This window comes from Chamaea fasciata, unplaced genomic scaffold (genome assembly GCF_029207755.1).
Source record: "Chamaea fasciata isolate MVZ Bird 193981 ecotype frontalis unplaced genomic scaffold, bChaFas1.0.hap1 SCAF_25, whole genome shotgun sequence".
NCBI classification, from domain to species: domain Eukaryota; kingdom Metazoa; phylum Chordata; class Aves; order Passeriformes; family Sylviidae; genus Chamaea; species Chamaea fasciata.
Genome location: NW_027094110.1, coordinates 6,358,619 through 6,379,897, shown reverse-complemented (window position 1 = coordinate 6,379,897; position 21,279 = coordinate 6,358,619). Strand labels below are relative to the sequence as shown.

The 21,279-nt window shown below is 50.7% G+C and overlaps 1 protein-coding gene and 1 long non-coding RNA gene across 4 annotated transcripts in view; one reads left to right on the top strand and one right to left on the bottom strand.

Moving 5' to 3' along the window:
• Window positions 1-17,846, top strand: part of IGFN1 (immunoglobulin like and fibronectin type III domain containing 1) — a 37,411-nt gene extending 19,565 nt beyond the window's left edge. For all 3 annotated transcript variants that reach the window (XM_066203764.1, XM_066203762.1, XM_066203763.1), the window contains exons 13-25: window positions 1,051-5,181; window positions 6,403-6,527; window positions 6,963-7,104; window positions 7,584-7,880; window positions 8,503-8,802; window positions 9,692-9,865; window positions 10,241-10,369; window positions 10,808-11,107; window positions 12,348-12,436; window positions 13,536-13,731; window positions 14,905-15,204; window positions 15,665-15,991; window positions 16,734-17,846. In XM_066203764.1, the coding sequence (XP_066059861.1) occupies window positions 1,051-5,181; window positions 6,403-6,527; window positions 6,963-7,104; window positions 7,584-7,880; window positions 8,503-8,802; window positions 9,692-9,865; window positions 10,241-10,369; window positions 10,808-11,107; window positions 12,348-12,436; window positions 13,536-13,731; window positions 14,905-15,204; window positions 15,665-15,991; window positions 16,734-16,747 (6,524 nt within the window). In that variant the 3' untranslated portion in view covers window positions 16,748-17,846. The remainder of the gene's footprint in view (window positions 1-1,050; window positions 5,182-6,402; window positions 6,528-6,962; window positions 7,105-7,583; window positions 7,881-8,502; window positions 8,803-9,691; window positions 9,866-10,240; window positions 10,370-10,807; window positions 11,108-12,347; window positions 12,437-13,535; window positions 13,732-14,904; window positions 15,205-15,664; window positions 15,992-16,733) is intronic.
• Window positions 8,796-18,195, bottom strand: LOC136300992 (uncharacterized). Its single transcript, XR_010723783.1, has 3 exons — window positions 17,847-18,195; window positions 15,089-15,190; window positions 8,796-9,598 (listed from the first exon to the last, which is right to left on the bottom strand). It is a non-coding gene; the product is annotated as an uncharacterized lncRNA (long non-coding RNA).
• Between the last annotated feature and the right edge of the window lie 3,084 nt (window positions 18,196-21,279).

Genomic DNA, 21,279 nt, shown 5'->3' with positions numbered 1-21,279 from the left:
CTCTACAGCTATGATGAAGTAGCACATTCTCCATCAGTTATTGAAAAAATGCTCCCTACCTCCCCACATGTTTTTGAGGAAGCTGTCCCAGTGATGACAGTGCAGCAGGCAGGGGCTCAGGGAGTTTTTGATACTCTCAGTTCTACACTATCAATGACATTCTTCTTGCTAGATAATATTTTTCATTCCAAATTAGAGTTAAACATGCTAGAAGGAGCTCAGAGGAAGCTGGGAAGGTGGGAACACTCAGTGCAGGCGCATTGACAGTCACCTGGCTTATATTTGTTTGCTTATGAAAGGTGGTTCCTTTGGTTCCCCTTGACTCTGGTTTCCTTTGGGATCCTCCTGCAGTGGTAGCAGGTGGGGTCTCTCTCACAAAGGCCTCTCCAAAGCAATGTAGGCTTCTGAAACAAAGAAACTGCCTGTGGATTTCAGTGAGCTGTGAGCTCTGATAAATTATATCCAACCTGGAAACCCAAAGCAGTGAGTGACCTGCTCTCAGAACAGCCTGAATTTCAGATTAATCCAAAGCAATTCACAGATCTGAAAGCTTTAGTCCTCAGGTTGGGCATCCCTAAACCAGCCATTATCCAGATGTGCAAGCTGCCTCTAGGGCAGTGAAATCCCAGTTCCAGGGTGGGAACTGATGGCTCCCCTGTGCATGGAATATCCTGTAACTCCTCCATAGCTGGAGGGTGAAGACAGGTGGAATTAATGAATCCCACATGCAATCTCAGCCGCTCTAAGTCAGACCTGCTATGCTGGAAGTTCTTCTGTTATTTGTTTGTTTGTTTGTTATAATGAGCATGTTTCCATTAAAAATAATGCATTTTAACTAAAAATAATTGTCTTTAATTAACATTTCATTGTCTGAATGTGGCATTAAAAATTCAGAATTTGAAATGATTTTAAATTTATTTAAATGTATTATGTATGTGTGTACTAAAATGCTTTGGTTGTTGATCCAGTGCATGTCCTATTGATTTTCTGTTATTTTGTTCTCTCTTCTGTAAATTTTAAATCTGCTCCTGTGAAACAATGCAACTTCAGATGCCAAAGGAAAGAGGAGACAGGATGAAGGAGAAAAGTTTGAAAGGGAGACATCTGAGTGGCTGAAAGAAACAATGGCAGACAACGAAAGGGTGAGGAAGCTTCGGCGCCAAGAAAAAGCTGCTGATGAAGATCATCCTTCCTTTTCCACATCCTCTGGTGTGGAGAAAAGTGGCTGGTACAAAACAGGTCAAGGCAGCAGCCAAGGCAGAGGCCAAGGACAATCCATTGATTCTGATGATGGAAGCCAGAGATTTTTGGGAAAAGAGGGGCTACGCAAAACCCACATAAATGGAGAGTTAGGGTCTGGGCAGTTTTCTGGAGCAGGTCTAGATGGAGACTCAGCAGCCAATGATGGCAGCATCTTTGGACTAAAAGGCTTAGGAGGCAGAAGTGGGTTAAGGGCTGTCCATGGCATGGACTCTGTGTCAGGCACGGCAGGTCCTGGTGGTTCAGTAGGAGGGGCAGGTGAATGGAATTCTGTGGATGGCAGAGGTCAGAGTGTGCTGGGTGCTGTTAACATTGAGATGGATGATGGAGAAGGTTTGGGCTCTCAGCATGACAAGGATGGGAATTTAGGTGATGCCAGTTACAGAGCTGGTTTTGGGGGTGCTGGGAGGTTGGGCGGTGGAAGTTCTGTGCCAGATGGGCTTGATCCTGATTCAGCTGGAGTTGGAGCCACTATGAGTGATCTATTCAGCAGGACTGGTCCAGGAACTGGAGCTAGGGGGAATGCTGCAGGTGCTGGAATGGCAGAAGGGTTGAAGTCCCACCATGGCAAGGATGGGCATCCCACTGTGGGTGATATGAACAGAGCTGGTATAAACAGAGAGGGACAAACAGGGACTCCCTATGGCAAGTATGGCCTGACAGCTCATGCCAGTGATCAGTTACGGCAGGCAGAAAAATCTGTCTCACTTTATGGGCCAGGAGGCCTTCCAGGTGGAGATGGGGCTACACCTGGTTCAGGTGCCAGTTCCACAGGAGAAATGGAGGTTTTGTATGGTCCAGATAGTCAGGCACTGGAAGCACGTGCTGGTGCTGCTGGTGGAGCTGGTGCTGCTGGTGGAGCTGGTGCTGGGGGATTTGGATCTCCCTATGGAAAGGATGGTCTTCCAGCTGGGGCTGGTTTTGGTGGTGTTGGTGCAGGAGGACTTGGAGCTCCCTATGGGAAGGATGGTCTTCCCATTGGAGCAGGTGTTGATGGGGGTGAGGGTGCAAGGGGACTTGGGTCTCCCTATGGAAACAATGGTTTCCCAGCTGGTGTTGGTGGTGCTGGTTCAGGAGGACTTGGAGGGGCTTTGTATGGTCCAGATGGTCGGCCACTTGGAGCAGGTGTTGGTGCTAGTGCTGGTGGCGGGGGATTTGGAGTTCCTTATGGAAAGGAGGATAGTCTCCCAGCTGGAGCTGGTGTTGGTGGTGTTGGTGCGGGAAGATTTGGAGCTCCCTATGGGAAGGATGGTCTTCCCATTGGAGCAGGTACTGGTGGAGCTGCTGGTGCAGGGGGACATGGATCCCCCTATGGAAAGGATGGTCTCCCAGCTGGTGTTGGTGGTGCTGGTTCAGGAGGACTTGGAGGGGCTTTGTATGGTCCAGATGGTCGGCCACTTGGAGCAGGTGTTGGTACTAGTGCTGGTGGCGGGGGATTTGGAGTTCCTTATGGAGAAGAGGATGGTCTCCCAGTTGGAGCTGGTGTTGGTGGGGCTAATGCAGCTGCTGTAGGGGGATTTGGAGCTCCCTCTGGAAAGGATGGTCTCCCAGCTGGGGCTGGTTTTGGTGGTGTTGGTGCAGGGGGACTTCGGTATCCATGTGGAAAAGATGGTCTCCCTGCTGGATCAGGAGTTGGTGGAGCTGCAGATGGTGCTGGATCTCCTTACGGAATGGATGGTTTCCCAGCTGGAGCAGGTTCTGGAGGAGCTGGTGGTGCAGGGGGACTTGGATCTCCCTATGGAAAGGATGGTCTCCCAGTTGGAGCAGGTGCTGGTGGGTCTGGTGGTACAGGGGGACTTCGATCTCTGTATGGAAAGGATGGTCTCCCAATTGGAGCAGGTGCTGGTGGTGCAGGAGGATTTGGGGAGGCTTTGTATGATGGTCAGCTGCTTGGAGAAGGTGTTGGTGGTAGTGCTGGTGCTGGTGCAGGGGGATTTGGATCTCCATATGGAAAGGATGGTCTCCCAGGTGTTGGTGGGTCTGGTGGTACAGGGGGACTTGGATCTCCCTATGGAAAGGATGGTCTTCCAGCTGGGGCTGGTTTTGGTGGTGTTGGTGCAGGAGGACTTGGAGCTCCCTATGGGAAGGATGGTCTTCCCATTGGAGCAGGTGTTGATGGGGGTGAGGGTGCAGGGAGACTTGGGTCTCCCTATGGAAAGGATGGTCTCCCAGCTGGTGTTGGTGGTGCTGGTTCAGGAGGACTTGGAGGGGCTTTGTATGGTCCAGATGGTCGGCCACTTGGAGCAGGTGTTGGTGCTAGTGCTGGTGGCGGGGGATTTGGATCTCCCTATGGAAAGGAGGATAGTCTCCCAGCTGGAGCTGGTGTTGATGGTGTTGGTGTGGGAAGATTTGGAGCTCCCTATGGGAAGGATGGTCTTCCCATTGGAGCAGGTACTAGTGGAGCTGCTGGTGCAGGGGGACATGGATTCCCCTATGGAAAGGATGGTCTCCCAGCTGGTGTTGGTGGTGCTGGTTCAGGAGGACTTGGAGGGGCTTTGTATGGTCCGGATGGTCGGCCACTTGGAGCAGGTGTTGGTGCTGGTGCTGGTGGTGGGGGATTTGGAGTTCCCTATGGAAAGGAGGATGGTCTCCCAGTTGGAGCTGGTGTTGGTGGGTCTGGTGGTACAGGGGGACTTGGATCTTCCTCTGGAAAGGATGGTCTCCCAGCTGGGGCTGGTGGAGCTGGTTCAGGAGGACTTGGAGGGGCTTTGTATGGTCCAGATGGTCAGCCACTTGGAGGGGGTGTTGGTGGTGCTGGTAATGCAAGTGCTGGGGGACTTGGATCTCCCTATGGAAAAGATGGTCTTCCAGTTGGAGCAGGTGTCGGTGGTGCAGGGGGAGTTGGGGATCCCTATGGAAAGGATGGTCTCCCAGCTGGAGCAGGTGCTGCTGTTGGTGGTTCAGGGGCAGTCAGGGGTCCCTATGGAAAGGATGGTCTTCCAGCTGGAGCTGGTGTTGGTGGTGGAGGAGGAGTTCCATCCTATGGAAAGGATGGTCTCCCAGCTGGAGCAGGTGCTGGTGTTGGTGGTTCAGGGGCAGTCGGGGGTCCCTATGGAAAGGATGGTCTCCCAGTTGGAGCTGGTGTTGGTGGGGCTGGTGGTTCAGGGGAAGTTGGATCTCCCTATGGAAAGGATGGTCTGCCAACTGAGACTGGTGGTGATGGTGCAGGGGGAGTTGGGGGCCCCTGTGGAAAGGATGGTCTCCTAGCTGGGGCTGTGGCAGGAGCTGCTCATTTTCCTTTTGGAGGTGAGGAAGAGATGGGATCTGGCCATGGCATGAATGCCACGCTGAGCAGAGCTCTGGGATATGCAGGTGGGGCAGAAGGAGAGGGCTTTTCTGGGAAAGGCTCTGCACTGTGGGGTGGAGGGTCTCCCTATGGCAAAGACAGAGGATCAGCTGTAGCCATGGCTGGTGCAGGTGGGGTTGGGAGGTTGGGAGGGGATGAATGGGATTCAGTCCGTGGTGAAGGAGGTGTGAGAGGTGCTGGTGGACTAGGTGGTGAGTATGGGCTGGATGCCCATCTTGGCAGATCTTCGAGAGGTGACACTGGAAAGGGCACTGCCAGTGATGTCAGAGGGCCAGGGAACAAAGGGTCAGCTGGTGACAGAGGGTCCCTGTCAGGTCCAGGAGAAGCCAGGGGAGAAGGCAGAGATTTTGGACAGTTGGGCTCCCTTCATGGCACAAACTCTGCCTTTGGAGGAGCAGGGAGTAAATCCCACGACAGATCTGTTGACGGGAGTAGTTCAGGTGGGTTTGGTCAAGGTCCACTGAGTTATGGCCAGATGTCAGGTCCTTCTGGGGGACCTCCTTCAGCAAACCAGAGAAACCAGGAACCTGACCTGGATCTTAAAGCAAATAATTCCCAGAACAACACAGAAAGCACAGGACAAAAGAGACGGAGTGTCCTGGATGATCTCAAAGGTATGTGGTTAACTGGTGACTCCTGGTCTTTGCATTATGATACTCACATTCCTAATCCTGCAAAGAAATGGGATGTTATGGTTTAGATAAACTCAACTGTGTGTAGAAATTTGGTTGTCCCACGATCTGTCCCTAATTCTCCCACTGATTGGCTGTTTGATCTCACAGTTTGCTCTGATCAAAAATGCCTTAAAGGTCTAAATGATTTTCTTTTTCTAAATGGTCTAAACCAGGTCACATTTCTTCATTTGTGTTTCACATATCATAGAACAGACCAGTTCATAAATATACCAGTTCCCCTAAGGTTTCAAGGCATATCATCAGGTTTCTTTGATAATGTTCCAATTCAAAACTGAAAGTTTCACTTTATTTTTCAAACACCAACTGCAAAGAACTGTGTTTTCCAAGTTCTGGGAACAATTCTGTGCCTGCTTATATGGGATTATATAATGTAAAGAGCTCTTTTCTCTTGTAACATCAGGGATAATGTGTTGCATAGAGTAAGAGGGGAATAATGTGTTTGCAGCCATTTGAGTAAGACCTGTGGCTCCACCAGCAATATGATGATGTGAAAATTGTAGGAGTGAGAAATTTCAGCTGTATAATCAGAGGGGAGTATATTCAAAAGTTAGGAATTATCATTGTTAAACTATAAATATAAACTATAAACAAGGAATTAAAATCATCAAAACTGCGGTTCAGGGGGAAGGAGTGGGGTATACATCAGTGAGGAGATGATGATGGGAATGCAGAACTTGGGTAGGGGAAAAGGAATTCAGGGGTGGAGAACAGTGTGCCTGGGGCTGTTGAGGGGGATGTGCTGGGCAGCCCCATGTGTGGTCAGTGCAGAGGAGGAGGAGGATGAGGCAGTATCCTCCACATCGTGGAGAAGCCTGTTTTTTTCCACTGGCTGTAGAGAGAGCCAAGACAATTAGCACAGACATAAACTAGAAAATCCACAGCTGGATAATGTGATTTGTGATGAACCATTCCCCATGCAGTGGATGTTGGGGTATAGTTGATGTTGGGATGGCTGCGTGTCCCTCAGGGCGCTGAGTGTACCCAGCTGGCCCACAGCAGGGTGGCACAAAAGCCTCTCCTGACCAGAGGATGTGTTTTTTTAAAAAGCTCTTTTCCCCTCACGTGCACGTGCATTTTCAGCTCTAGGTGTCTCTCTGTAACACAGACTTAGCTTCTTTCCCTTCCTTTGTGCCTGTTCAGTCCCGCGCTGTTACCTCAACAAGCAGCTGGCAACCGTGCGAGTGCTGAAGGGGGACCCAGCTGAGCTGTCCTGCACTGTCAGCAAGGACAACGTGACAGGAACCTGGTTTAAGGATGGCCTAAAGGTGGGTTCCTTGAGCTTTCTGCTGGCTTTGGGTAGCAATGCTCTGCTCTCTGGCTCTACTTCCTAAAGGTGGTGTCAAGGTGTCCATCCCCCTGACAGTCACCTGCATCCAAAAAGGGGCCCTGGAAGGGTTCACAGAATCCCAGAGTGGTTTGGGTTGGAAGGCACCTTAAGGATGATCCAGTTGCAGCCCCTGCCCTGGGCAGAGATATCTTCCACTAGACCCAAGCCCCATCCAACCTGGCCTTGGACACTTCCAGGGATGGGGCAGCCACAGCTTCTCTGGGCAGCTGAATACCAGAATATTGTCATTAAACATCCATGATATTAGTAAGTCTTTTCAACTGCATTTCAAACTGTAGTCTGTCCAGTTTCAGTTTGGATTGCATTTTTACTTTTTCTATAAAATGATAGGTCTCTGTCCTTTACTTTGTAGTTAACAAGCCTGGATGGAGTCATCTTTGAAAAGAAAGGTCTTGTCCACAAATTGATCATTAACAAAGCTGAAGATATTCATGTTGGGAAATACAGGTTTGAAGGTGGAGATGTAAAAACTGAAGCTTCTATTTTTGTTGAAGGTGAGTCTACTGAAACCACCAAGGCAGCACGAGATGGGCTTTAAATGTAATATATTTACTCAGAGACATGTCATTGGTTATTGAGACAACTTTATTATAATTACAAGATAAATTACAAGATAAATGGGAAATGTGTTTTGTACAGGTTGCTTCATTTTGCATTTTCAAATTTAACGAGGGACCCTTCTGTCAGCAACTCAAAGTTTTTGGGGTGCACAAAACACTTTATTAGGGGAGTCTTCATTCTTGTGTTTAGAGTGTTGCCTAGGAAAAATTTTCTCTGGTGAAAGAACAGTGTGATACCGCAAAATTTTGTGATAATTATCATGTAGCAAAGTACAACTAAAGGTTCAGATCCAGTGTTGTGAGCTTCTAAGCATTTCTGGCAGCTCCATGAGGGGATCTCTTCTCTCCAAGGGAGAAGAAGGCCTTATCCTCCTTGAATTGTGTTTTTCAATTACCTTGTATCACCTGCTTAGATCCTCCCCAGGTGGACAAAGTCCTTCTCAAGAACTTGACCAGTGTCCCCATGGTGGCCAAGGCTGGGGAGGGGGTGAAGCTGCGGATCCCATTCGAGGGTCGGTGGCCCATCAGGGCAGTGTGGCTGAAAGACAGGATGGAGCTGGGGGATGACACCAGGATCCGTGTGGACAAGACAGACACCTGCACCACGCTGTCCATCTCCAGCTGCAACAGGAGGGACTGTGGGGATTACAAAATTAGGCTCAAGAACGACAGCGGTGTCCTGGAGATCAATGTGAAGCTCGTGGTGATAGGTAAGATCCTGTAACATTCAGTGCAGCTTTCACTGTAAAGCTTAGGCCGGGAATCCACTGCACTGGTGACAACCTTATTAGGAGTGACTGGGCATTTTGAGAAGATTAAGACTCTGTCTACTGCCCCAAAATCAGGGTACAGGGAAAAATTGCTGAACATGCTTCTTGGCCTTTAGTACAAGGGAACACAAACCTAGTTTGGTTTTTCATGGCCTGGGCAGCTGAGTTTTGAATGTTCAGACACTGTGGGAGATGTGGCTGTACACAACATGCAAATCTGAAATAGGATATCAAGGTCCAATTCAGCCCTCCCATAAAAGTCTGGGCTCCTTTGGGAGACCAGAAATGATGTCGTGCCTGTATTAGCAAGCTGAACTGGTGCAATGCTTATGAGAACAGTTGACCCAGGGACAGCAAGGGCCTGGCTTTCCATCTCTTCCATCAAAAGTTAGAAAAGTCCAAGTTTGGAAGAGGCAATTCAAGTGCCCAGCCCACATCCTACAGCTGTGCCTGTTTTTCATCAGGAACAGTCTCCCAGTTGGTGAGCAACAGACAGTGTCTGCTCCCAACCCAGGAGCAGATCTGGGTCTGGAGCCGGCTGTGTCTCTGTTCATCTTCCCAGACAAGCCACAGCCCCCAGCAGGACCCATCAAAATTGTAGAAAGCTCTGCCAACAACATCACGATCCAGTGGAAGCCCCCAAAGGACGATGGGGGCAAACCAGTGCAAAGGTACATCGTGGAGAGGCAGCAGGTGGGCAGGAACGACTGGGAGACTTTGGGAGAAACCCCCAGGAGCTGCACCAGCTTCACCACGAGCAGAGTGGAGGAAGAGATGAGCTACTACTTCAGGGTGAGGGCCATGAATGCCGAGGGAGTGAGCGATGCGCTGGAGTCAGGGGAAGTGAAGGCAGCTGGTAAAGGTGAGGAGCACTTCTCATAATTCATAATTCAAATTGGGAAATTCGTTATCAAAGCTGACAGCAAAGGAAATTCACTGCATTGTGGACTGTTGCTACAGATCTCAACTTCAGTCTTCATACAAATCTGTGGTTACCCAGCAAGAGCAGCAGTTTGCTGTAGGCTCTGCTGATGCTGAGTGAGATGTAATTATTCCTTGGTCATGCTCCATTCTGGATTGGAAAGGAAGTTTCTTGGGGAAATGCAAAATGCATCAAAATCAAAGGAAATTTTTCCCAGTGTGGCTGCAAAGGGAACATGTGATGCCTTTTCTTAACTCCACAGGCAAAGGAGTGTCTCTGTATGTGCAGCACTTCTCAGCATGACCCCTTCATTCCCCCGATCTCCAAACAACTGAATATTGTCTTTGTCTTCCATGGAGTTTAAATACTAGAACAGGTTTGCCATGAGCACAAATGCAGTACTAGAGAGAGCAATGTTGAGTTCTAAGTATCTTCTTTCTCCATTCTCATTCCCATGATTCTGTATCTTGAACACTTTATCAGAGGGCAAGGAAAATCCGTTTTGTTACCAATTCCTGTTGTTGAAAGCAAGTATGATGCTGACCGGTCATATCATGTAAGAATGACACACCCCACTGGCAGAGGAATTGTCAGTCCTGATGATAGCAGGTCTTTTGTGAAATCCGAAGTCAGGAACAGAGTCCATGCTGGATCCAGTTTGTGTGGTGAACAGGATCCACAGCTTCAGGTCTCAGCCAGGTTTTCAAAGCACATCCATAGGAATACCTTGGGGAATCTGGAAGAAGAAATTGAAGACATTACATATAACACCATTTTATGTTGCAATAAAAACATACCTGTTAATAATGAAGCCCTTATCTCTTTGTAGCTTCCCCTGGTGCCCCAGATCCCCCCGAGATCATCAGTGCCAGCAGGGACACCATCACCATATCCTGGAAAGCTCCTTGTAAAACTGGCGCTTCCCAAATTATGGGATACATTGTGCAGAAACGCAAGAAGGGCACTGTGACTTGGCTGCCAGTCACCAACGTGCCTGTCAAAGGTGGGTAGTCTGACTCCTGGAACAGCCTGGTGGATTTGAAAAGGCAAAAGTGTCAGCTGGGTTTAAGAGCTGCTTAGGATCTTACATCTTTCACATCAAGGTGGCGATGGGTGACCTTGGAGGTCTTTTCCAACTAAATGATCCTGGGATTCGGTGGTTCAAGGGCTGTTTGATGTCAAAAGAAATACAATGAACACATCCCAGAAGATCACATGCACTTGGCTAGCAAATGTCAGGGGAATCAGTGACAGTTTTATGGCTCTTGAGAATTTTTCAGTCCCTAATTCTGCCTGGAGTATGGCACAACTTTGTTGTGTCACCTTTCCTGATGGGGAACAGCTCCCCTGAGGCAACACACTCCTCTTCTCTCTGCAGACAAGAAGCTGAAGGTGACCAGCCTCAAGAATGGTGTGCAGTACGAGTTCCGTGTGGCAGCTGTCAATGCTGCTGGCACAGGACAGCCCAGTGACCCCTCAGAGCCTGCCTTTGCCCGGGACCCCAGCAGTAAGTGCCCTGCCCTGTGCTCTACTTCTGGGGTATTTGTGGAGAGGAGATGTTTTTAAATCCTCTGTAAAAGCATATGGAGACAAGGATCAGTAACTGGCGAATGTTTCGTGTCTGAGAATCAGATGGAGGAAGGAATGGAAGGATTTCCCGTAAGATGTCCAAGTCAAGATTTGGTAAATCCCAGTGCGGGGTAATGTGCAGCTTGGAGGAACACTGAGGATGGGCCGCAGAGTGTTTTGGAATATGGCAGATTTACTGCAGGGCTGGTAGGAGCAAGGACCCAGATCCAGCTCGGAAGAACTGGGACAAGATAAGGCAGGACAGCAGGGTGGAAATCCAGTGCACTGCAAGAATGTTGCGGAATGTTCAGGCAGTGACTAAGAAGAGGGAAGAGAAATTCTAGAAAAATAGTTTAAATAAAATTTCTCCTTCCAGAATCTCCAGGCCAAGTGCGGGACCTTGAAGTGAGCAGCAGTGACAGCACCAGTGTCACCTTGACATGGAACAAACCTGAAGTACAAGATGGGAATGATGTGAAAGGCTATGAGGTGGAGATGAAGCCCTGTAACAGCCTCAGGTGGACCAAGTGCTTCACCCTTCCTGCACAGAGCAGCTCGTGCAGGATCCAGGGCCTGCAGGCAGGGGAGAAGCTGCTCCTGCGTGTGAGGGCCCTCAGCGACAGCGGCCCTGGGGAGGCCTCGGAGCTCGAGGCTCGTGCTGGAGCTGCTCCCGTGGGTGAGTCAGGGGCTCTGTCCCTGGGCATGGGGCACGCTCAGGGAGCAGGAGCAGCCAGGGCTGTGGGATACCACCATGAGCTGCTCCCAGGCCCAGCCTAACACAGGGGCAGCACTGCTCCTCCTCACCTTGGGGTCATCTGCTCACTTCAGCAGGACAGTCTCAATATTAACCGATGCTAGAGATGCAGTGCACAGTGCTCAGCTCATTTGGAGGCTCCTTCTGATAAAATAACCCTCAGAACTCCATTTTCTCCTTGGACTTAACATTTTGTCACCTGTGCAGGGCCACACTGCAGTCACTAGACAGAACCCATATGTGCCTTACCCCTGCTTGTGCTCTTCCAAGGAAAAAATTGATTGAAAACTCAATTTTTAAACGATCTTCTGAAATGAAACATTTTTTTTTTTCATTCTCTTAAATCACAATTTTTATGCTGTTTTTGAATACTTTATTTTACTTTTTAATTGTTTCGTTTGAAAGTTTTCACCATTTTCACTTTTCCGTCTTTACTTACAATCTGCAGCTGTTTTTTTCCTGCTCTTTGGAAACATTGTGGAATTACAGACATAAGAGATAATTATGTGAGGGGTTCATCTTCCTTTACTTGGATCCTAAGTGAAAATGCCTACTTTGGCATATGCCTGGAGACCCCATTTATCAATTAAAAAATAAATCAATCAATCTAAAGCAGGTGTTCAGTTCTATATTAAAAATACTAAATACAATTTAGCACTACTGTATTTGGTATTCTTAGAGAAATACTAAATGCTGTAGTATATTGATGAAAAAATATTTTAAATGCTAAAAAAGACTAATTTAGATAAACTCTGGCAGCTTTCTTGTGGATGCTCTGTGCTCTGTATTGCATGCATATTTTATAAGTGTCCATTGGAATTTCCTTTTTCCAGACACCATTTGAACACAAAAGATTATCCCTGTGATGAGATAACATGTGGCAAAGAGCCAGTTTTTCTGTGACTGAGACATCACATGAATACAGAAATTGTTGTCAATGTATTTTTGAATGATTTTCCCCTTGTTTAGTCATAGTGATAAATAAATAGTAATGAAATTTGAAAGGTTTAAAGTCTGGGACTGAATCAGGGAGATTTTTCCTACTGTGAATTCCTCACCAGACTCTACCAGCTGGAAGAGGCACCAGGGGGTGGAACACCATGATTGTCACCAATGACTGCACCAACATCCACCTTTTGGGAGTAATCTTTGTATTTTCCAGTCTCTCCCAGGTTACTGATAGATGACACAGTGAAAAGCTTCCTGGTTATAAAAGCAGGGAATCCCATCCGGGTGAAGATTCCATTTGAGGTGGGTACTCAGGGCTTTGGAGGAATTCCCTGCCTGGTTTCATGATGCACTCAATAGCAGACAGGAAAACTGAGCCACTGTTTTTATATAATAGAATTTTGCCTACGAATCACTGGGTAAATAATTTGGCCTGCCTGTGCTGTGTAGACTTTCAGGGTGAGGAAAACACGAGCCAGAATTGAGCTGTCAGTCTTTGCATTGGTGTTCTGTGACATTGTGGTCATTCCTTAACCTCTGCAAACAAAGCTCAGTGCTGTCCACCTAGCCTTATCAATGTTATCATCATCTGGTAGGTACTGCTCTGTCAGACTTCCCAAATCAGTGATTTCCTTCCCTCAGAAGGCCTTGAGGCAGAATTCCCAGAAACACCTTCATTGTGCTTGTCTCACCAAGCAGCAGCACTTGAGCTCTGTGACTTGAGAACTTGGAGGCACAGACAGAAATCTCAGTGCTTTGGTGTAAGCTTGAAACAGCACAGGCTTTTCCTCGTGGAAAGTGTGGTCAGGCTTTGGAAGGGGCTGCCCAGCAAAGTTTGGAGTCCTCATCCTTGGAGGTGTCCAAGGAATGCCTATACGTGGCACTTGGTGCTTTTAAGGTGGGAAAGGGGCACGGGTTGGACTCAATGGTCTCAGAGGTCTTTTCCAGCGTTAATGATGCCATGATCCTGTATATCTGGGATACCAGAGGAGGATGATGAAGTGTGTGTATTTGCTGACCTTTCTCGTAATCTCTGGGAGAAGAGACCAAAGATGGCACAATGGAAATAAAGACTTAGAGGATGTTTTTTCTTTACAAAACCAGCAGATCTTTTTTTAAAAGCAGAAAATATTAACTCTTGAAGTCATCTGTCCTTGATCTGGCATGGCTTGTTCGACGCAGTTCTGAAAACTTTACTGTGATAACATCCTTGAAGGACAAAAAGGAAAAAAATTGTAAAGAAACTGTAGAGCAGATCAGGGCTCTCAGATCCATCATGGATCTATATTTCTAAACATTACTGTGTCATGGAGGTGCATATTTGGGGTAAGATAATGAAACTAAAGAAATAAGACACAGTCTGGAAGTGAAACAAGTGGCTGTGACTCGTTGTTGTTTCCAGGGATCTCCCGAGCCGGTGGTGACCTGGTTAAAGGATGGGCTCCCCCTTCCCAGCCGGGCTGCTGTGAGCACTGAGGATGGAAGCACCCAGCTGCTGCTCAGGGCAGCTGAGTTCAGTGACAGCGGCACCTACACTGTGGAGCTTGGGGACGGGCTGGGGAAAAGGGAAGCCTTCAGCTTCCAGGTTCAAATTACAGGTAACTCACTGCCATCCATCCAAATCTACCAGCAACTCCCAGTCAAGCCAGGCTGGGGCATGAAGGGACTGAGAGCAGCCCTGAGAGAAGGACTTGGGAGTGCTGGTGGGTAAAAGGTGGACATGCCCTGGGCTGGTCCCGCAGTGTGGGCAGCAGGGGAGGGAAGGATTCTGCCCATCTGCCCCCTCAGGTGACACCCCACCTGCACAGCTGCCTCCAGCCTTGGGGACCTCTAGCAAGAAAAGATGTTGAGCTGCAGGAGCAATTCCAGGGGAGGCCATGGAGATGCTCCAAGGGCTACAGCCCCTCTGCTCTGGAGCCAGACTAGGAGAGCTGGGAGTGTTTACCTGAAGAAGAGAAGGCTCTGGGGACACCTTAGAGCTCCTTCCAATGCTGAAAGGGGCTCCAAGGGAGCTGGAGATGGACTTGGAACAAGAACCTGGAGGGACAGGACAAGGGGGAATGGCTTCCCACTGCCAGAAGCCAGGGTTAGATGAGATATGGGGAAGGAATTCCTCCCTGTGAGGGTGGCACAGGTTGCCCAGAGAAGCTGTGGCTGCCCCATCCCTGGAAGTGTCCAAGGCCAGGTTTGGATGGGGCTTAGAGCAACCTGGGATAGTGGAAGGTGTCCTGCCCATGGCGGGAGGTGGGACTGGATGAGTTTTGAGGTCCCTTCCCACCCAAACCAGTCTGGGATTCCATGATTTACTGTGAATAGGCAGAAGGCCACTGAGTTTGGCAGGTGGCATTGATGCAGTTTGGCTGCGCAGGCACAAGGGAGAAGCAGTTTCCTATGAGATTGTCTAGGCACTTTGTGATCTCACTTTTCTGCAGGACAGAGCAATCCACTGACTAAAATTCCTTCCAGGGTGAATGAGGGAGGTCAGCAGAGGCTGTGGGTCACTGAGCACAGCTCTCCCAGCTGTGACCCCAGGAGGGGAAGCAGCCCAGCTGTACCACCCTCCTCTCCCCACTCAGCAAGTGCAGGTGCTGTGCAGCAGCAGCTCAGTTCATAGCAAATGCATTTGTGTGCCTGGAGAAGGAATGGAATTCTGTCCCTTCCAGTGACCAGGATGGTCACTGAGCCCCAGACTCAGTGCAACAGACTCCAGGTTTTTAGGGTTCTGTGCCACTGTCCCTACAGCTGTGACATTGTGTGCCCTCCCCTGGCAGATATCCCTCAGCCCCCTGGAGCCATCCGGCTGGAGGAGAATGTGCCCAACACCGTGACAGTGACCTGGGACCCCTCAGCATCCGAGCAGTGGGAGGAGAACCTGTATTACACCGTCCTGAAACGGGAATCCCAGAAGGGTCCGTGGCATGTGCTGGGGGACCTGATCTACAACAACAAGTTCACCTTCACCAGGCTGGTCCCAGGCAGGGATTATTACTTCAGGGTTGTGGCAAAAAATGACCTGGGAGCCAGTGATCCATCAGAGACTGTGCAGCCCTGGAGGATCTGGAAAAAAAAGGGTAAAACGTTTTCAAGTATTTTTCTGCGTTGCATTTTGTTTCTTTCATTGCTTCTAACACCCCACCCTCAAATGGGTCTCTCCTCCTGGGAATATTCAGTTGCCCAGAATAGGAATGCAAAGAAATGCTCTGAGGAATTCCATCTGGGCAGGGAAGATTTGTCCTTTCTGCAGGGACATTGTGCAGACTGACCCTTCATTCCCAGCCATTCTGACATGCATTTTGCACCAAAATTAATTCCCTGCAAAATCTAAGGCCTTAGTATTGTAGAAACCAAAGTTTCTGACTTCACAGTTAAATGTTTGGTAATTCTGAGGAGCAGCAGATGTTACAATCCATAGGTGCATGTCATCTCTGGTAATTTGCAGAATTCCAGACACTCCACAAACAAACCCCTGCAAATTCTGCACTGCTGGGAGCAGTATCTGACTGTGTGTTTGGTGCTGTCTATTTTTCACAGCTGAACTTCGAGTGAAAGCACAGAAATACAGGGGAGTTAACCAGAACCAGCCCCCGAGGTTCCTGGTGCCGCTTAAATCCCACGTGGTGGTGACGGGCAGCGAGTGTCACATGAGCTGCGCCGTGGGAGGGCACCCCCCCCCAAAAATCACATGGTACAAGGACAGCAGAGACCTCTCCCGAGATCCAAACTACTTCTGCACGAACGACTTCGGAGTCTGCTCCCTGGTGGTGCTGGGGGTCACCAAGCAGGATGAGGGGGAGTACATGGTGGAAGCCAGCAATGAAGTGGGTCGTGCCTTCAGCAAAGCCTTCCTCGCCATCAAAGGTAACTCTGCAGTGCTCCTTCCCTGCTGGGTCCAGGGGTGTCACTGCTGCCCAAGGCCTAAAAACGGTACCCAGCCAGCTCCACCTGCTGACAAAGCAATGGTACATTTGGGCTGTTTTTCTGAATTCCTAATCATGGTACTCGTGATCAAGTACCAAACAGAACCAGAAATAAAAAGGCAGATGGGGAAAACCACTTGATTTCTACACTAGGTAGAGGTTTTGGCTGAGCTTGAGAAATTTTTTTAGAAAGAACACTCCCATCTTCATTAGGTAGGATAATATCAAGGTTAGATTTCTCTCCAGTGCAGGAGCTGCAGAATAAAGACCCTGGCAAATGGGCCAGGTGAGGGGTGCACTGAGAAAACAGCTGATGTTTGGCCAAAGCCAACACAAAGGGAGGAAAGAGAGGGACATGGTCAGAGGCGTTGGGATCCTGATGTGGATGGAAGGGCAGTGGGATTGGCTGGGGATAGACTCTTGGATATACTTACGGATAAATACTGTTGGTGACTATACCCAGTGAAATATCCTTTACTTGGAGTCAAATATTTTTCTTTAAATGCAAAATACCTCGCTGGGATTACAGGAGTGGCAAAATGGGTCAGTTAAACCCCTGTCATTCTCTGGCAGACTTTTAGGCCCTGTAACATATCAGCTTCCCCTGCCAGAGAGCCTTTCAGACTATTTCTGATCTCCTTCACTACAACTCTGAGCTGCTTCTCTCTTACTCTCACTTTCAGATTCCTCCCTGTAGCGTGGCCCTGCTGAGAACAGTCCCTGCATGGCTCTGAGGATGAGAAGCTTTTGGTGAGGACTCCTCCATATGAAGGCTGTGAATTTATTGTCAGATGTTCTTCACAGTCTGAGGGCATTACTTTTCAGATCTAGTAATTGCACTTTGAACATGATGCTGCATTATCATCCATACTGGGGGAAAAAAAGCTTTAAGCGCACTTTATTTTTTATTCTTTTTAATGATCAGGCTTTCCGTGAGACCTTTAAAACACAGCTTAGAAGCTTCAGGAAAACAGAAGATGAGAGGAAAAATAATTGGCCAAAATGAAACTTTCTGTGGAGAGCACAGGTGGGAGAAACCATCCTGCCATACCACTCACCCGCAACAAGGACAATCCTGGACACCAGGAATCTCTTGTCCTTTCACAAATGCTTTTTCAAACCAAAGCAATCACTTTCGATTCCACGTGATTCTCTGCAGGTTTGCCAAACCTGGCAGAAGCAGTTCTGCATGTGTTCTACTACCAGCAGCAGTGAAGCAGATCATCTCCCCTAACCCCTAAGTTAAAAAGAGCATCTGCCTGCTCATTTTGTCTGGGCAGGACATGAAATCTTAGACGAGCCTGGCATGGGGTAGGTGAAGCTCCCAGTGCAAATGCACTGGTAGGAAGGACTGGAAGTCTACAATCTATGTGTGAGCAGAGCAACTCCCAAACCCCACAACATGTGCTGTACAGAGTTTGTGCCAGTCCTGAACCACCCCCAGCATCACCTGTGCATCCCAACTGCCCCTGGTCATGACAGTGCTGGGAGCCTTTTGCCTCGTGCAGAAAGAGCTGAAAAATCCTTCCTGTTTGACCAGAAATGTGAGGGACCCCCAGGGACCTCCTGCCATGGCCAGGGTTTCCCATCACTGGGCCTGGACAGCAAAATGTTCTGGTGGCTGTAGGAGGGTGTCACAGCCAGAGCACCAAGGGTGCTTTGCGATAGGAGAGAGCAGAGCCAAACAGCTGAGGGGCTGGAATGTTCCATCTTCCTTGGGATTACATTTTGTACCATGTTGTACAGATGTAGCAGCAGAAGAAAATGAAATTAAACCACAAAAAAGTGAAACCTACCCGGAGTCCGTGTTTATTCCGGAGAAGGAATCCCAGTCAGTTCCTGGATGCCTGTCTGCTGCAGTTTCACATCTGACTGCTGCACACGGAATTCCTCATGGAATTGCTCCAGCAGCTCCTCCTCCTCCAGTGGGCTGGAGGCAGGGGGATCTCACCTGCAGGGCAGATTTCCTTCTTGACTGATAAACACAAGAGGCAAGTCCTGCTGAGATGTCTGCACCAATCCCAGCAAATCCTCTGCTGCTGCTGCGTTACTGAGAGCTTCGCTCGCAGCCCAAGGGGGAACCCCCTGCCGGGAATCACCTCCAGGGCGGAAGGGCTGATGTTTGTGACTCCCCATTGCCCGGCTGGCCTAGGCTGGGAGCCCCCTGGTGTACGGACGGTGTCCCCGGCCATGGCAGGGGGCGCACGGGGATGGGGTTTTGCTTCCTTCCCCGGAGCCCAGGCCAGGCCGCGGCTCTGGGGCTGCGGCCGAGGCCCGAGCGCTCAGCCGCCGCTCGCATGGGCCGCGCCCCCGCGCGCAGTGCAATGGGCTCTCCCGGCCCCGAGCGGGGCTTCCCCCGGCGCCCCCCGCACCGCCCGCACATGGTCTCTCCCGCCCCGCCAGCGCTGCGGGGCCCGCCCCCGCACGTCCATCAACGCCAGTGCCGTCGGTGATTGGTCACTCCTCAGGACCCGAGCCCGGCGCAGCCCCGCCTGAGCCAAAATGGCGGCGCCCAAGACCAGGCGGGGGGATTGTTCTGTTCTTCTTTCTGGCGGACCCGGGGAGCGGCGGGCCCCGAGCGCTGGATCTGCGCCTCCGCAGCGTCTCTCGGTTTGTGCCTCCGGAGCGTCCCGTGGCTCTGCTCGAGGCTGCTCAGACAGTGAACGCTGTACCGGCTCCGGGAAAGGCGCGGGCACCGGCCGGTGTCTTGGGGAGCGGCGGCAGCGCGGAACGAGACGGGCCCGGGGGATCCGAGCCCCGCCGGGGAGGGCTGAGAGGGCAGGAAAGGAACAGTAAAGAGAAGGAGAAAAGGACAAAGTGGCGGTTCGGGCGTGGGGCGGCAGCGAGAAGAGCTCCGTGACCGCGCGGGGGGCGGATGCGGGGTCACCGAGGCCGGGAATGCCCAGCACCGCTGGAGCGGCCGGAACATCCGCGGCGTCTCCTGGAATTCATCGTGGAGTGGGGATTCCTGCCAGGGCAGAACAGCGGGGGCTGTTCCGCGGGCGCCTCACTGGGACAGGGCGGGTGGCAGCATCCCCCGGGCCGGGACACCGGCGCAGCTCCTTGGCTTCGGTTCCAGCACTGTTGACCAGGACCTGCAGCACACAGTTTGTGGATAAATCTTGGGGATGCTCCCCGTCATGGGCACTGGGTACAGCCGGGGGGGCGGCAGAGATTCCCCCTTTGCTGGGGGAAAGGGATGAAGTTTTTGGCCAGTGCAGAGGGGAACAGAGGTAGGGTTTTCCCCACCCGCAGGTGGCTCCATTCCTCACCCAGAGAGATCAGGCCTTTCCCAGGGTCCCACTGTCCTCCTCCAACACCGGCAGCTTCATTTTCCAGGAGTTTGTAAACCAGTCGGGTATGGGGAGAAGGCCGGGGGGTCACAGCCGGGCAGCTCCCACATCCCAGGGCCACGGGGTGAGGGCCTGGGAGCACCACGTGTATCCCACGGGGACGGGTGTGTGCATCCCATCGGAGAGGATCCGCCTCCAGCGCTGCCTCAGGCCGGCAGGGACAGTCTGTGTGTCCCCTACACACCAGCAGCTGTGGGCAACCCCTCTTGGAGCAGGACTAGAACGTGGTTGGGACCACTCCTCTTCAGCAGCACATTCTGGGCAATGGTGCCTGGCTTCGTGGCAGGGGTGGGATAATGGGTTTGGGGTGGGCGCAGGAATATCCTGCCCTGGCAGCTGCTGAGGGGCTTCATCTGCCACACTTGGCTGCAGAAGGTGGCACCTGTCCTGCCATCCTGCTCCCCCAGAGAAGGGATTGGGAGGTGTGGGCACAGCTCAGAGCACACCCAGCATGGCCTGGGCACTGCCGAGGGTGGGACAGGGTGGACAAGACCCTTTTCCCACTGGCTGCCAGGTTCTAGTTTTTCTCCCCGAGTGCCAGCATCTCCTCAGCTGCTCTTTGTCCACCTGTTTTATTTGCTGTCAAAGCAACTGGAAAACTTTCCCAGTGTGTTGGGTCCAATCCAGCAGCTCCAGCTCTTAGTTAAATTTAGTTGTTATTAACACTTTTTATTTGTTTGTTTGTTTGTTTTGTCATTTGAATGTTTTTTCGTCCTTTTCCATCTGGTCTAGTGGGAGGTATTTCTTCATGGCAGAGGGTGGAACTGCTTGCTCTTTAAGATCATTTCCAGTCCCAATCTTTTTAAGATTCTGTGACTCTGGGGGACTGCTCCCCCTTCTGGGAACTATTTGTGATGGCCGAAGCATGTCCTCGAGGGACCCTGACTTGTTGCTCCCTGTCACCAAGGTCCCAGTGGTGCTGCTGGGGGGTGGCCCTGCTGCAGCCTCTGCTGGCACTCTGGAGTCCTTGGGAGCCACTTGCCAAAATTCCCATCCCATGAGAGAGCAGCCGTGCCCCATTAGTGGAGTTTGTGAGCACCGAAGAGAGAAGTGCTCCTGAGCTGGGAGGGAAGGAGGGAGGGATGAGCTGTCCCTGAGCTGGGAGGGATGGGAGGGATGAGCTGAGCTTGGGGCTCCCAGCCCATGCAGGACAGGGTGTGCTGTGATGTGCTGAGCTGTGCCTCTGCCAGCGCTGGGATTTTTCCCCATGTTCCTGAGCTGGCTTTGGTGTCACTGATGAGGTCAGTGGCTGTGCCAGCCTGGCATGGACAAGCCGGGGAACAGGTTCTAGCAGCATTACAGCAAAATCCCCTCTCAGCCCCTGAGTAGTGAGGGTGGATCCTCCTGGGACAGGAAGTAGCTCCTCACACAGGAGCCTCCTGGGCAGGAGGTTGCTTGGGGTATTTGGCTGATTTGCACCAATCCTCCTCCCCCACCCTCTCCCCATCCCCCAACCCCCCCCCCCCCAAATTCTTTTGTTTGGACGTCATCTGGTCTTTGGTGACTTGGAGAGCAGGATCAAGTCTGCCCATGAATCAGCAGGGTTTTCCAGGTTGTTTTCTGAGTACTGAAATCACTCAGGAATGCACTGGACCTTCTCTCCTTGTCAATTTTCCCTTCTTGGGCCCTGCTTAGGAAAGGCTTTTCTCCATCCAGCACAGTGACCAAGGCTGTGCCTCCTCACCCTCTGCAGGTTCCTGGTCTCCATGTGCTGGGAATGTCCATGTCCATGTGTCTGCCCTGTGCAGTTGTGTGTCCCAGTCCCTTCCCTCCAGGACACAGCTGCTCAGGGCTGTGGGATTCAGCTCTTGGTAGAGCCCCTCTGGAAGGAGCTGCTGCTGCATCCAGGAGTTTGGATGCTGTCTGGTTCTGCTGG